Genomic DNA, 15767 nt, shown 5'->3' with positions numbered 1-15767 from the left:
AAGTCAGTCGCTGCTCCTCAGTTCTTGCTTTTCGTGGCTCTTTGAGTCCTTCTTCTTCTATATGTCAGCTAACTTGAGGTCCTAGTATCAGGTGGTCCTCTAAATACTCAGTTTAGGGGCATTAGGGGGAGTGAAGGGTAGTAGCCAATGTCTAATTACCCCTGGGGTCCCTACGTCACCTTGATGACCACTACCTTCGAAGATTGGGCATCACCCTGTCCCAGAATTCCGAATTCTACCACACACAAGATGGTGGAATTACTAAGGCTATGTTCATTTCAGGCTGGTCACCCTAGAGGTGTATCTAGCCTGCAAATGCACCACGCCTCTCGCATAGCTACTTTGCCCAGTTGCCAAATGGGCCCCGGGGGCAAAGGGGGACGGTATCTCCCTTCTGAGGGAAACCAGATCTGCATACCAAAGGCACTGAGCTTGGCTGAAGCACCCCCGTCTCAGAAACAAGATTTGAAGATCATCCTTTTGGGAGGGGTGTACTAACACCCCTGCCAGTGCGGGCTTTGTTCCTGACCGTCCGAGAGCAAAGTGGAGGTCACTTGTCTGTTTGTGGCAGACTGGTGAAAACTAGTCAGTCATCTCACCAGCAGTTGGTAGGTTTTCAGGGAGACCCTCTAAGGTGTCCTCTGGGTGCATATACAAATACATCCATCACTGGAATCAGTGAAGGGTTATGAATAAGGGATGTTTGCTTCCAAACACCCCTATTTTCAGTGAAGCCATCATGTAGCTGGAAACACGTATTGAGCAGTGTCCAGCACATGTATTTAAAATGGCTTCCCTGTTTACTTGTTATGTCTAAGAATCGAGAAAGCCATAGTAGGGGCATATTTTCTCAAGCAGCTATACCCGGACCTGTAATATAATGTACCCTGCCTAAGGGCTATAAGGCCTGCTGTAGGAGTGACTTAGTTATTGCACGCAGTGTTAGGGGACATAACACACAAGTACGTGCCATGTTGTGTTTCACTTTTTGAAGCACCTTGTCAAGCAGCCTGCAGTGGCAGTCTGTATGACTTTGGTTCTGTGTCAGAGTGGCACAAGCTGTTCTGCAAGTGACCAGGTGCTTTGTTTTGGGGAAGGAATACTGGTACTGGTTAACAGGAACCCAGTGCACTTCATTCAAAGCTGCATCAAAATACAGACAAAAAGTGGGGGGCTTCTGCAACCAGAACCCAGCTTTCTACACTAAACATATGTTATATATCTCTCTCTCTCAAATTGTGTTTTTGTGAATGTTTCCGTCCCAAGTGTGTGCCTCCTCATTAGTAAAATTAAAAACTACTTAATGATCATCAGTGACCCCACTGGGGAACCCAGTGCCAAGCAGGCGAAATTAGTGAAAAGGACAGACACCGAAAACTAACTGAATTAAAATGAATTACATAATAATCAACTTCAGAGCTACTTCCTATTATTAAGGTGATTGGTGCCAATGAGATGCCCGCCACAGAGTCAATGAATGGGACCCGTGCTAAGTTTTTCTGTCCCCAAAAGGCTTCCGTCAGTGTTCGAATGCTCCCTGCCCCAATTCAGGAGCTCTTCTTCCAGCACAAGAGTTTCTTTGTAGCAGATTACCCTGAAACTGCTACTTTCTAGACACCACCTACATAACCATTTTCTCAGTCACAAGATTCCCGGTTTCCTAACTTTGGGGGAAAATGTAGTCCATGTCCCTGTAACACCAAGCATGGTTGTGTTTCAGTGGTGAAGGGATGGGGTTATTTATAGATCAGGTTTCTATGTGTATGCGCTGGCCTCCATTTGTTCCAGAATACAGTATGTGATGATTCAGTCTGAGAATGTGCGAGTCTTCTCACTCCTTTCATGTAACTTCTTTCTCTCACATGTTTGTATTCTTGCTTACATGCTCTCTTATTAGACCCTGGTCCAGTAGTCTGCACCTCTTTTTACTTTTTTCGTATGTTTCAGAAGTCAGTTTCAGATTTCCATCTCAAAGTGCTTTCCTGTTCTTGTCTATGGATACTTACTTGTGTGACTCCCATCTGTCTTGCCTACCTCATGATTACTGAAGTGTCATTGATCTAACAAAGCAATGTAATGTTAGTGGTGGTTTTCCGCTCTTTGTGTTTACAGTGCTGGTCTGTTTGTCTCCCTAATCTTTGAGGGAGTCTCCAAAGTTGTCCTTCTAGTGGTTTTCATTGTGGCCACTAGCCGAAACATGTGAACATGAGTGGTTATTTCAGAAGTACTGAAAAATGCACCTCCGAAGGAAAAGGGAGGAGTACAAGTCTCATCAATGGGCTCAGAGAGTCCAAAGTTGAGTTGTGAAGGGTCAATCATAGTAGAGGATCATTTTGTCACTATAGCGAATACTAACCCTAAGCATGAAAGTTCTCCATCCCTCTTATGTCTCCGATCGACAGAGGATTAATGCAGATTGTTCCTCCCACTATATGGCCCCTTGTTCTGGTCTACACATTGACTCAAATTTAGAAGCGAGTTTATGTGGCCAAGTCATGTCAATCTTGCAATATGCGTGTTAGTCTCTCTTCTACCTCAAAGAAGAGAATCCTTAAAACACAAACTACAGCCATGTCTGCAGGTTGCATATTTGTGTTAGCTTTCAGAAGTGAATTATCACTTTCTGATGGGTGTTCTTTCCCTAAGGAGTCGTTAGATCTTCCAGAGCACATAAAGATATGGGTGGACTTTTCCTTTTGTTAATTAGCCCCTAATTAGTTGCCATTATGAAAGCAAGCCTAGCACTACAAAATAAATAAGCCTGTTTCCTACTATCACCCACATGTCCTGGACATCTTGCTATATACTACAGCTAAAATGCATATGTCCACATGTCAAGTTTAGCCACTGTAATAGCGTGGGAACAGGAAAAGTGGACAGAAGCAAAATAAACACTGGGGATAGGATCAGAGAGGTATCCCCAAATGCAGGAATTGGTGGAGTCAGGAATGTTGTGGCCCTGCGTCATCTTTCAAACCAAGTGCTCAAAGTCTAAATTGTAGGGGAAGAGGCTGTAATTACACAATGAGGCTTTAAAGGCTGAGCGGGATGGCATGTCCCAAAATGTGGACCTTTGTGGGAGGAATCCCTCGTCCCAGAATTGCCATAACCAGACCCTTAGAATGCAATTGGGTATTCTGTGGGTGAGCATGAATGATTCTTTCAGTTTAGAGGCAAAACCTAGGAGGGATCCTGCAGGGCATCAAAATGTGTATTATCAAAAGCTGTCATTCTTGGAAGTTGATTTCAAAATTCAAAGATGTGAGACTGCAAGTTAGAGAAAATAAATGTGTTGTCAGAGCCTTTGTAAACAGACCCAATACATGGAGCAATCCAATATCTGGTGGAACATGACGGCACAGCAATGAAGCTTTATGAAGAAAGCTCCTATCTTCTTGTGTTTTTTTGTAAAACAAGACTTCTAAAGTTAAAAAAAAAAAAAAAGTACAGGAGTTTGTTCACATCAGGAAATCACCTGTAAAGGCAACTCTCCTTCCAAAAGGCCATTAATGGAACTCTGCCAATGTTAGAGAAATGGGGGATATTTGTGGAATGACAGGGCTAGGGCAGGTGATGCCATTGTAAATGCTCTTGAGCCTATTTATGTAATAATATGCGTTAATCTAGAAATTGGGACAATAGAACCTGAAACGCAGGTTTCAGTTCTATCAATATGTAAACTGCTCCTTGAATCACCACCCAGTCTGAATAGATCCAGATGACAGACTACCTCGGTTTTTTCTTTAACAGCCAATAGAAAATATACATGACAACTAGGAGGGGGATTGTAAAAGATGTTATTGCCCTATCTGAATAACATCTGTCTTGTTCAAATAATTTTCATTCCAAAGACATTCAACATATGGGCCACATATTCCGGAGCATCCGAGAAGGTGAAATGATTCTTCACTGGGCCACTGATATGTAAGCAAGCCATGAATCACCAAAGATCAGCCTGTGGGCTTCAATGAGAGCCATAAGGGCTCAGATAAAGATTTTAGAGAGAAAAGCAAGGAACATCGAGAAACCCCTTAGTTAACATTCTTAACAGCTGACATATAGGCCCCCAACCAGTTAATTTTATAGAGCATGACTACTACTCCAGCGGGCGTCTTGGTGCTGAGTACGCTAACAGAGCAGAGAGAGTAACAGAAGGAGAAAACTGGCAGATATCAACTACAGTAAGGCAATATTAGGGAAGCTTAGGTGACATTATAGAGCCAACTCATTTTTGAAAAGGCAGGTTTTTAAGGCCTTTCTGAATCTGAGAAGGGTGGATGCGAGACCTGAAGCAACCGGAAGCTAATTCCAATGCTTTGAATCAGCCACTGCGAAGGATTTCCCTTCCCGATCCCTGCACATCTGTTGCGAGGAACCACTAGCAAATTAGCTGCAGCTGATTGTAAATTGTGAGCCGGAACGTACTGATGGAACTCCTCCACCAAATAATTATGAGCACTAAGGATAGCCTTCCAGACTAGACAGAGCAATTTGAACGTGACCTACCAAGAGCTAACTTGGCGGATGAGTTCTGTGTTCTCCGTAGTTTCTTCAACGGCCCTGCGTCAAGACCTAAGGAGAGGGAGTCACAATAATGCTGATCACTCAATGCCACCTGGATCACTACCTGATGAACCAACTGGGGCAGGAGAGGCAGATCTTACTCACCTGTTTTAAAAGTAAAAAGCACATGGATGCAAGGCGATTAATCTGACCCTCTAAAGAGAGCTCTGGATCCAGGTGTATCCCTAGGTTTTTTTTTAACCATTTTTATAGGCGAGAGAAATGAGGTCCAGGAAGTGAGTCATAAGTCTGGTGACATATGCAGGAATAAAGGGACGCCACACCCACAGTACTTTAGGTTTGTATGAGGTCAGTTTGAGTGGATTGAAATGTAACTACTGATACTGCAGACATACACTGGTTAAATGGTTCAAGTGGGTTTTCAGCAGCTTGATCCAGTGTGATGATCAGATGGATGTCATCGCATAATTCATCACAACGAGACCAAAATATTTTATTAGTTTCACCAGTGGGCAGATGTACATACATAAAAAAATGTCAGACTCAAAGCTGATCACTGCGGCAATTATTCACTCAAATCTTTAAACTCAGACATATAATGTGGTAGGAAGACTGCTGGAGATCTCCCCTGTAGATAAAACCTACACCAATCACGTGCCTTTCCAATCATGCCAATCTCCTTCTGCCTAGTGAGTGAGATGTCATAAGACACTATAAAATGCTGCAGACCGATCTAATTCCATTAAGGCTACATACTGCTCTTGGTGCACCAGCATTTGTAGGTCGTCTGCCACGGTTAGAAGGGCTGTCTGTGCTGTGAAATGGTCAAAACTCGGACTGAGAGGTCTCAAGTAGGCTGTTTTAACCAACCAGATAATAAAAGGTTGACATATTTTCCCACAAGTTTTCCAGCAAATGGCAGAAGGGAAATAGGGCAGTAGTTTGACAAAACAGCAGGGTCTGCTGTAGTTTTTTTTTATTTCTTTTTTCTAAAAAAGACCCGTACCACCAAGGCCCTTTTCCACTCCACAAGAATAATCCCACTAGAGAGTGAATTATTACACTTGTCTAGCAGTGGCGGACCAAGGACCTCTACGGCAGCTTTCCAAAAAGCGGGGGGCAGAGGATCTAACAGGGATCCAAATTCCAAAGCTAGTGAGAGCCAAAATAAATAGCGGATATTAATGGCGCCCATTTTTCAAGATAATTTTTAGGGCACGGCTCATCCTGGTTTGGAGCCATTCTCAGATCCTTCACAGCCCTCCTGTGGTAGCAGATAGACAACACCCATTTCCGCTAAGGTGTGTACCACGTTTACTGGTTACAGCGCTTTCAAGATGTTAGTAGTTTTGCATTCAACGAAATCAGACAGCCTGTTTGCAAGCTCTGGAGAGTTAGCTGTTTTTTCAGAACGCACTTTGGAATACAGAATTGATAAACAATAAAAAACATTTCTCTGAGGAGTTTTTGGCGTCCATAACTTTGGCCGTAAAGAAAGGTGCTTTAGCAGCAAATACCTGCCTATTCCCTCAATGTATCTTTACGTTAGTCCCTCAAAGTACTGCAATAGTCTCTCAAGTTTCATGAAGCTTAGTTTGGTGTCAGTAAGGGACAATCATACCTGGGGGCCAAAAGAGTAGCTATTGTTTTCTTGAGCACTCTATATGGCAGAATATCTCTCAGGTCATACATCCCGAGTAACCCAGATTTGCCGAACCCAACCCTACAACAGACTTGTCCTGTTTTAGCCACTGTAATAGGTCCAGGAGAGACAGTTTGGCCCACAAAAACAAACTCTGATGCATTCCTGGTGGATTAGTTCGTGTTTGATATTTGCGTCAAACATACAGCATGAAGACCCTGAAAAGAACCAGCGGATGATCAGACCAGAGTAAAGGATGGCACCTTTGTCCACTAGAAGACTGCCAGCTGCAAAGTTGAAATCTAGCGCATGCCCCTTGAGATGCGTTGGGCCTGATGGCAACAAGTCCATCCCCAAAGTAGCCATACTGGCAATTAACTTTGCAGCTGCAGGGCTAAGAGGGCTGTCTGCCCATATATTAAAGTCAGGTACTACTAGGAAGAGTGGATGTAACAGGTCTAAGAGGGGATCACAGAAGTGTTCTGAAGTCCCTGGTGGATGGTACGAAATCAGCCCACTAAGTAGTGGAGTTTTCTGAGAAAATAAAGCGAAGCCTACGAATTCCACCAAAGCCAACTCTGGAGTTCAAAGCTCCTCCAGGTTCGACTTATCTTGAAAAATTATAGCACTGCTCCCTGATGTGAGCACGATGTAAGACCAGGTGGACACACTGCACTAAGATCTGGATCACACGGACCAGTCAACCAGGTTTCAGTGTTGAAAAAACCAAAAAAAACTTCCATAATAAGTCCTGCATCCCCATAGCATGTTTAACTGCTAACCTGGCATTTAACAGGCCACATGCAATAGGTTTTCTCTCACTCATTTACAATTATATTTACCACCTCCACCACTTTAGTCCTGTGTACTTCCCCAGCACACACTCCCTCATGTTTTGTGAGTGGCGAACTATATGCCATCAGTACATAATCTGACTTCATCATTTCCAGACTACTCATAAAATATGATTTCATCCTGCGGAGTTCCCAGGGAACCTCACTCAACACTGCAGAGGACACCATTTGCCTGCAGCCCAGCCCAATCTCCAGCAGCCTTTCTCTTGTAAAGCAGACCTGTGCATACCATCCCCTCAGAGTGGTGAAATAAGCAGGATGGCTGGCGCTGTGCGCGTAGGGTGCAGACGGGGTTGCCTTTGGAATTCCAGTTGTGCAGCTGCTTTGTTTTCATAAGGTTTTCAAGTACCGCTCATTAGTGAAATGCTAGAGCACTAACTTGGAAAAATATCACCCAAAATCAGGGCTTCTGCAAAGGTAAAATTGGTGTCCTTGTGTCTGCAGATCAAAACTGTTTACATTATACGAAATGGCCTACACAAACTTAAATACTTTATAGGTTCCCTGGCTACGGGTGCTAAATAGTCCAGGGTGGTGGCTTGAGGCACAGTAGTGATGACAGAGACAGATCTAAAAAAAGGATGAAAAGCTAAAGTCTCAACTTGTGGAACAGCTGGAGACTGGACCCAAGGCAAAGTGTTGTTGAGGAAGTCAGAATCTCAAGTACAGTTTGCCCATGATAATATGGAAAATGACAATCTTTCAGGGATTCTCAGAGATGAGGCCTGATGTCCAGGGCACAAAATGTCATTAGTTCAAAGAAGAATATTCATACAATCCAGCAGCAAACCTCTCAACCAAAGTACTCAGGACCAGAGACATTCACAATACCAAAAGACATCACAATATAAGGGCCTCCTGGTAGATCCAGAGTTCTGTTCAACGAATTCTGTCCTGTCTGAAGACCAACCCTCCAGTTGTTTGTTCACCTGATAATTTTTCTCCAACAACAAGCTATCTCAGGGAAAGAGGGAAGCAGAGTTTGATTTAGTTCCCAAAGGGGGTCTCAGTCACTTACCAAACCAACTCAGTGGAGGCTGCCAACTGCTCACTTAAAGAACCCCATACATGGCGCAGTACTACCTATTGCACACTTCACCTTGGCGGTATGACGACCATTCTGTGATATCAGAATGGTTACAGCACTCCTGGTGTCTGGCTACTTACAGAGCACTGAGACCTCAAAAACAAAACATGCAGTAGTTCTTAACTGTCCTAGCAGAGTTCATGAGTAGTTCGGCAGCACCAAATATGAGGATCTACCAGTGGTTCATGACTTACCAGTCAGGAAATCCTAGCTTTAGAACAAGATTCAAAGCAACTGAATTGTGAATTCTTAAATGTTACCACTGAGGCATGCTGCCGTGGCTTTTCAGGCAAAGAAACAGAGAATGGCATGAAGGTGAGCCAGGCATATGAGGGTAATGGGCAGGTCCAAAGGATTGGATGTTTCTGCTATGACAGGCGCTCCAGTCTCTAACCACGTGGTAAAGAATGCTATAGGTGTACAAGGGAGTCAGATAATGCAGGAAAAGTTAAACAGATTTAAAATTTGCAGTGCACAAATTCCTAGACTCAAATAAAAAAAAACAGAAATCATGCTGGGTTTAAATACACTAACCATGCTGTGAACGATGTCTCTCACCTGATGGAGTCTTCCATATCTTTAAGAGATCGGACTGCTTCATCATATTGGTCCCGAGCCTTCTGCGCCTCTACAAGAGAATAAGAGGAAAGTCAGAACATGTGCAGCACAAGGCAAATGAATCACGGGACGCACTGGGTATCCCTGCAGATGCAAACGTAGTGTGCGCCTCACCCTCCACAGGCACCACTGCAGTACATCTCTAGAGTACCAGTGACACCAATGCAGTTTGAGCCTCTGCCACTTAAGGGACAAGTGCAGTGTGTACCACAGGCTTCGGAGTAGCATGTGCCACTGCACCTGCAAGCACCAATGGGGCCTTCACCGTCAGTGTAGCATTTGCTACCTGCCCCACAAGCATCAATACAATGGCCGCCTCAACGACCGCTGGAAGCACCGCTACATTTGTTTGAGACTCCATTTTCTATAGGTGCAAGGTGCCTGTCAGCTCAACAGGCACCAAAATGCAGTGTATGCTACAGCCCCATAGGCATCAATGCAGTGAGTACTTCAGCACCTCTTGGACCAATACTAAGGCCCCCATTCCAACATTGACGGGCGGCGGAGGCCGCCCGCTAATGTTGCGCGGCAGAAATACCGCTCTGCGGTCCAGAGACCGCGGAGGGTATTCCAAGTTTTCCCCTGGGCTGGCGGTCGGCCGCCGAAAGGCCGCCCGCCAGCCCAGGGGAAAACAACCTTCCCACGATGAAGCCGGCTCGTAATCGAGCCGGCGGAGTGGGAAGGTGCGACGGGTGCTACTGCACCCGTCGCATATTTCACTGTCTGCTATGCAGACAGTGAAATACAAGCGGGGCCCTCTTACGGGGGCCCCTGCAGTGCCCATGCCATTGGCATGGGCACTGCAGGGGCCCCGCGACACCCCCTACCGCCATCCTGTTCCTGGCGGGCGAACCGCCAGGAACAGGATGGCGGTAGGGGGTGTCAGAATCCCCAAGGCGGCGCAGCAAGCTGCGCCGCCTTGGAGGATTCCAACGGGCAGCGGAAAACCGGCGGGAGACCGCCGGTTTTCCTGCACTGACCGCGGCCAAAGCGCCGCGGTCAGAATGCCCTGCGGGGCACCGCCGGGCTGTCGGCGGTGCTCCTGCCAACCGCGAGCCTGGCGGTCACAGACCGCCAGGCTCGTAATGAGGGCCTAAGTGTGCCTCAGCTCCAATAGGCACCAACGGAATGTGCCACAGGAAAGTATGCTGACTTGGACAAGTTTCTTAGCAATTCAGGTTGATGTGATTTTCTACTGCCTCCAAGAGACAGCACCACTTTTCTCAAGGGACAAAACACATTCTAGTTGCAGTCGATACTGGCAAAAAAAGCTTTCCCTGGAGGACTCAGAGCGAAGGGGAAAGGAAGAGGTGAGCAAAAGAAAGGTCACAGGTGGCTAGTGAAAGGGTACACAAAATAATAATGAACAACTATACAGTGCTCACTATTTTACCAGTTAATGGTGTGGAAACTATGGCCTTCAGGTTGCAAAACCATCTAAAGGATACAGATGTCTGCAACAAGCGCAAAGCTATACGTAATGAATCGAAGGCCCCAGAAAAAAAGACTGAATGAAAAGGAGAGTGAGAGACTTGTTTTTCTAAAGAGAAGGAAGGTAAAGAAACCACACAAATAACACAGAAAAAGTAGAGTGAGGAGAGGCAGAGCAGACAAGAAAAAAGCAGGCAGTCACTCTGGGGAGCAAAGATGACATAAAAATAGGAACGACTTGTCTCCAAGGAGAGACCTTAAGAAATAGTGCATGCCTCAGCCTACATGCTCCAAGCCACATGTGGCCAACAGAACAAGAATGCCCCGCAGGCAGCGAAAGAACCACAAGAAGTTATAAATGATTCTGTAACATTACATCATTTACACAAACATTTGAGTTCAACTAGTTTTCTCACACTCTCAAGCAAACAACCTCTTTCCCGTGTCTGTAGTCTAATTATGTCCACAGCACAGCCCAACACATGCACTCTGTACATTCCCTCTCCCATGAATTTTAACTGTGGCACAATAGACATACCCAGCTTGCAAAACGGGCACATTCCTACTTAATGTTTTGTTCTTGGCATATGGCACAGTGCAATGCTCCACCTGTTTTGCCCTTGGTAAACAAAAGGCACAATGATACCCTTTTTCACTCTTCTGTATGAGACCCAGCCCTGACTTAGCGTTAGCTTTTTAAAAGCAGTACACTGTGCTTCGTACAGAGAGCATTACCACTAATACATGGTACAGATCACATGCCCAGTCCAACCTCAGTAAATGCTCTCTGTACAAAGCACAGTATACATGGAGCTAGGAGCCCCACACTATTTAACCTGTACGTTTGTCACTGCATGTGACTAGAAAATGGTATGGCCTTTCAATAGTGTAGCCTTGTGCTTTAGGAATGCCTAGGATGGGCGTGGTCTGGCCACGCGCAGAGATGGCCGTCTGATGCCAGAGCTCTGAGAGGCGTCAGGCCCTAGATGGGGGTGCCCTCAGAGCAGTGTGGCTCTTTAGCGGTTACCCAGCAGCTCTTCACAGAGCCGCCCCCGACCAGGGACGCGAGCGGGGCATTTTCCGCACTGCACGCGGCTCACTATAGGACAGATGCAGGTGGGGCCTAGACAGCAGTCTGTTTCAGCAGCCTCCCCAACCCGGGAAGTGGAGCTCCCAGAGTAATTAAGACGGGCAGCGGGACCAGAGTTCTGCTGTCACAACCACTGCCATCAAAGCGGCTCTCACGAGGGTCCATCCTTCTACCTCTCCCATGGAGAACCTTCCTGACTCCATTCATCTCCTACCGGTGGAGCCCTACCTGTGGATGTCTGTTCTGGCCTGTAACCACACAGGGAGGATTTGGCCGCGACAGAGGAACGACAGGGGCGCAAATTGGCTGTGCCACCCCTCCCTTCATCTTAACCAATCTCCTTTGGACGGCCCTCCACCATACACGCCCCAGGTCCTCTGCCAAGGGACTGCAACCGGTGAACCTGCCCCCACACCACAGCCAATCCAGTGCAGGAAGCAACAATGGACCGAATACTTCAATAATTGTCAGCGGTGGGGCGCAGATTAGAGGGCAAGGACTCCGCTATATCTTTGCTGGCTGCGGAGACGAAGTCCATACAATTAGACACTGCGGGTTTCCAGGCTAGAGTGTCGGGCTGGAACAACGGGTAGCAACAGTGGACGACCATCTCAACACAACTTCAGACCGCAACCAAGAACTTTTGTATCTCCACAGTAAGCTCACTGATTAGGAGCACAGGAGCTGCAGAGACAATGTCTGTTTTTTCGGATTCCAGGAACAAATAGAAGGGTCAGACAAGCATACCTTCTTGCGGACAACCCACCCCACACTGATGGACTTAACTTATGACCCTCCATTGGAGTTTCCGAGGATACACTGACTGGGCCCAAAACGACGTGATGGAGCATCCAGACCCTGTCTAATCATTGCCTGTCTCATGCGCCACGGACAGGTCCATCAACTACTACTCATGGCTCGATTTCATGGACCATGCCGAACAGGAGAATAGGAGGTCCGCATCACGGTGGACTTCTTGAAGGAGACCAACGATCGTTGAAAAGCATTCCTGTCACTCAGACCCCGACTACACTAACTGAATGTGAAATATGGTCTGTAAGACCCCGCGCGGATGTCGATCATCAAAAACAGAACTTCCAAGGACTTCTACCAACCAGAGGACTTACTTCCTGGACACCCTGTCTCCATATGTAATGGATATGACTCCTATGACCCGGTTTTCAGGACAGACTGTTGGCGCTCAGGGCCCGCCACCACCTCCTCCAGCCACCTTGGAGGTAGACCCCCGTCACTATAATGATCCTCACCTCAGATATGGGGATCCAGAGAGACAAGCGAGGGTCCACGGGGATAGAAATTAAATCCTACAGGTGGTGGCGCACCATGCTCAGCTGTCGGACAGAGACAAATATTGCTCCCCTTTGAAACCTTTTCCTGCACCCACCTGACGTCACCGCCGATGGCAGGGAACATTTGATGCCTCGAGCTGTGGAAATCTCACCCCAGTATCGGCGGACAGATGGGTACCTTGCTGCATTGTGTTAATTGTTAATTACGACACCCAAGTCGCGATGTATTTAGATTATAGTTCAGATTTACTAAAAAGTCAAGATACATCTAGCTTTAAAGTGTCTATAACGTTGTTTTTTCTCAGGATTCTGACATCTGTGTTTGGCAAACCGGGGTCCAGCTACAATAACTACAGGAACATGTGATTTGTTGAATATAACACATAGCATGTAAGATACAGGATGCAGCGTACACTTTGCTAGCCCAGCCGAATAAGGTTATTAACGGGGCCTAAGCCCACAATGTCTTATTTCAAAAATTCCACAATGTATCTCTTATATTGTTTTTTCATGCTTAAACTGATGTTGGAACCCTCCTCTTCCCTGCCTTGGGACCCTCACCCGGGACCTGTGGCTTACACACTTTCATGCTCACTTGCATAAGCTCAATCCTGAATCATGCTTACAAATCTTCTGTGCATGCCCTTCCCTGGGAAGGGGCGCTCCCGGCTGACAGTGCAGGCTCCCCAGGTCTAGACCCCCAGTCCAAAGTTTCGGATCTTTGGGCTCTACCCCTAACCTGTAACCGGTAGACCTTCCTCCCTCCCTCCCAGTCTCTTCTCTCTTTCTTGTCACTCTCTACTCTTCCTTTTTCTTCTCTCTTCCTTCTACTTCTTGTCCCCCTTGGCTGGTTTCTATCTATTGAGTACAACCGCAGATCCTTTTCCTGCTTTCCCCTTACCACCCCGTTTGTTTTTCTCCTTACCACTTCCTCCGACATAAGTAGTCTGAGTCACCCTCCCGTGTTATCTAGACCCAGAAGTATCCTTTTTACTCCAGAGGACCCATCTAACAACCCCTGGCATGGGGACCAATCTGCCACTGACGACAGTATCACAGAAAGTTCATGGTCTCATGCACTATATCAAAAGAAAGAAGGTCCTCTCTTATTTACGATCCACACACACAGATATTGCCCTCTTGCACAAAATACATGTATTGTCCTTGGAATCTGTAAAACTGTGCTGTGACTGGGTGGGCAAAGTGCTTTACAGCGGTAGCCCCCTGTCCCCATCGGGAGGCTCCGGCTCTTTACACAAATTTCGGGTCGCGATTCTTCTTCGCCGTTCCTTACAGTTTAAGGTGCTCCAATCATGGTCAGACCCAGATGGTCGATATATCCTTACCAAACTCAACCTTGGAGGTCGCACGCTAGGCATTGGGTCCGTGTACGCCCCTACGGGCTCCAAACATTCCTTCTTCGTACACTTTAACCACCTTTTGACAGAGATTGGAGCCTCCCAATACCTCCTGGGCAGAGATTAGAACCTGGCCTGAGACTCGATAGAACAGGGAGCTTAGACATTGGCAACAATGCGGATAGGGCACTGTGGGGAAACAATCTCCGACCACGGACTGGTAGATCAATGACATCTAACGCATCCGGTTGACTGAGAGTACACTTTTTTTTAACACCGGTTCACGGGACACAGTCCTGATTGGACTACTTCCTCGTCTCTCATACACTGGTCTCCTTGGTCAGAGACTCCTGGGTACTGGAAGCAGCAATCTCAAACTATGCCCCCGTTAGTTTGGCGCTGGACTTGGGCCTGGCTTCTCCAGGACATAAACCATGGAGTCTAACCATATCACACCACAAGGCAAAGACCAATTATGTGCCCACAGCTCTGCCTATATAACAAACAAAAAAGGTTCGGTCTCCTCTCTTCAAGTCTTCTGGGCAGCGGCGAAGGCGACAATGAGAGGGCAACTCATGAGAGACGCAGCCCTAGCTAACGTCCAGAGACGCTCTCGCCAATGAGGACTAGAAGGATTCATAGCAACATATATCCGCGATTATACGGTGTCCCCATTCCCGGTCACGAGCTGTCGTCTTGAGAAGGCAAAGATGGAGCTAAATGCATTATATACAATGCAGGCAGAGTACGCCCTGCAAAGGATGAAAGGCAAACACTATGAGCCAGGCAAAAAGGCAGGAGCTATGTCAGTGGGAGGCAGCGCTCGCCATCCCTTCCATTTGGGATGCCCGCACACAGGATGCTCTTCGCCCGCACACAGGATGCTCTTCGCCCACCCACAGGATATAACCGATACATTCAGACCCTTTTACCGGACCCTCTATACCCCCAAACCGGGAGAAGATCGTGACAGACTGGTTGCATTTTTTTAGGGCAATTCCCAGTCTTAAGGAGGACGGCGGAAGGCTACTAGGCGGTGAGATCAGCAAAGAGGAGATTATACAAACTATATCCAACCTACCCTACCACAAAGCCCCGATGGGAGGACGGATTTCAAGCGGAATATTACAAATGGACTGCAGCAGATATGGTGGCCTCCCTCTATGAAGCCTTTCGGGTGGGGAAAATACAGGATCCTTATATCCTATTTCTAACAGGGCGTCAATATCGGTCCTCCAGAAACAGGGGAAGGACCCCCTACTATGTGGCAGCTATCGTCCCATTTCCCTTCTTAATGGGAATGTTAAGGTACTGACTAGCATCCTGGCGTCTTGCCTCAAAAAAAGTCATTCCATCTCTTATCCACCACACCCAGGTGGGTTTTGTACCCAGATGCTCCTCCAGGAACCACCTCCGCACACTAGCACATGCACTCTGGGCCACCAGAAACTCCAGAGAGGAGACACTGGCTCTCTACCTTGATGCTGAGAAGGCCTTCAACCGGATCGAATGGTGATATCTTTGAGACCCTGAAACGCTCTGGTCTGGGTGATGGGTTAATCGCCAAAGTCTGATGGCTGTATGACTCACCACGACACAGGTCAATTGAAGAGGATTCTTCTCTGACGTGTTTTCCGTCAAATGGAGAACCTGACAGGGTTGTCCATTCGCTGCTATTCCTATTGGCAGTTGAGCCCCTGGCAGCTAGTATCCAATGGTCACCGATCACAACTGGCGTACCTATCCCAGTAGGCCGCTCCACGATTTACTTGTATGCAGACAACATTGCTCTCACTCACAGACCTCTCACGCTCCCTTCCAGCACTGGGAGATATCCTGGCAGAATTTGAAGC

At 46.9% G+C, this 15767-nt stretch overlaps 1 protein-coding gene across 1 annotated transcript in view; it reads right to left on the bottom strand.

The window, feature by feature from the left end:
* The window catches only part of PRKCSH (PRKCSH beta subunit of glucosidase II), a 199565-nt gene that overhangs the window by 38971 nt on the left and 144827 nt on the right, over positions 1-15767 (bottom strand). The window contains exon 12 of the mRNA XM_069231886.1: positions 8666-8735. Coding sequence (XP_069087987.1) covers positions 8666-8735 — 70 coding nt within the window. The remainder of the gene's footprint in view (positions 1-8665; positions 8736-15767) is intronic.

Source organism: Pleurodeles waltl, chromosome 4_2 (genome assembly GCF_031143425.1).
Source record: "Pleurodeles waltl isolate 20211129_DDA chromosome 4_2, aPleWal1.hap1.20221129, whole genome shotgun sequence".
NCBI lineage: Eukaryota > Metazoa > Chordata > Amphibia > Caudata > Salamandridae > Pleurodeles > Pleurodeles waltl.
Note: the sequence above shows the minus strand (reverse complement) of the source record. Positions and strands in the feature narration are given on the sequence as shown.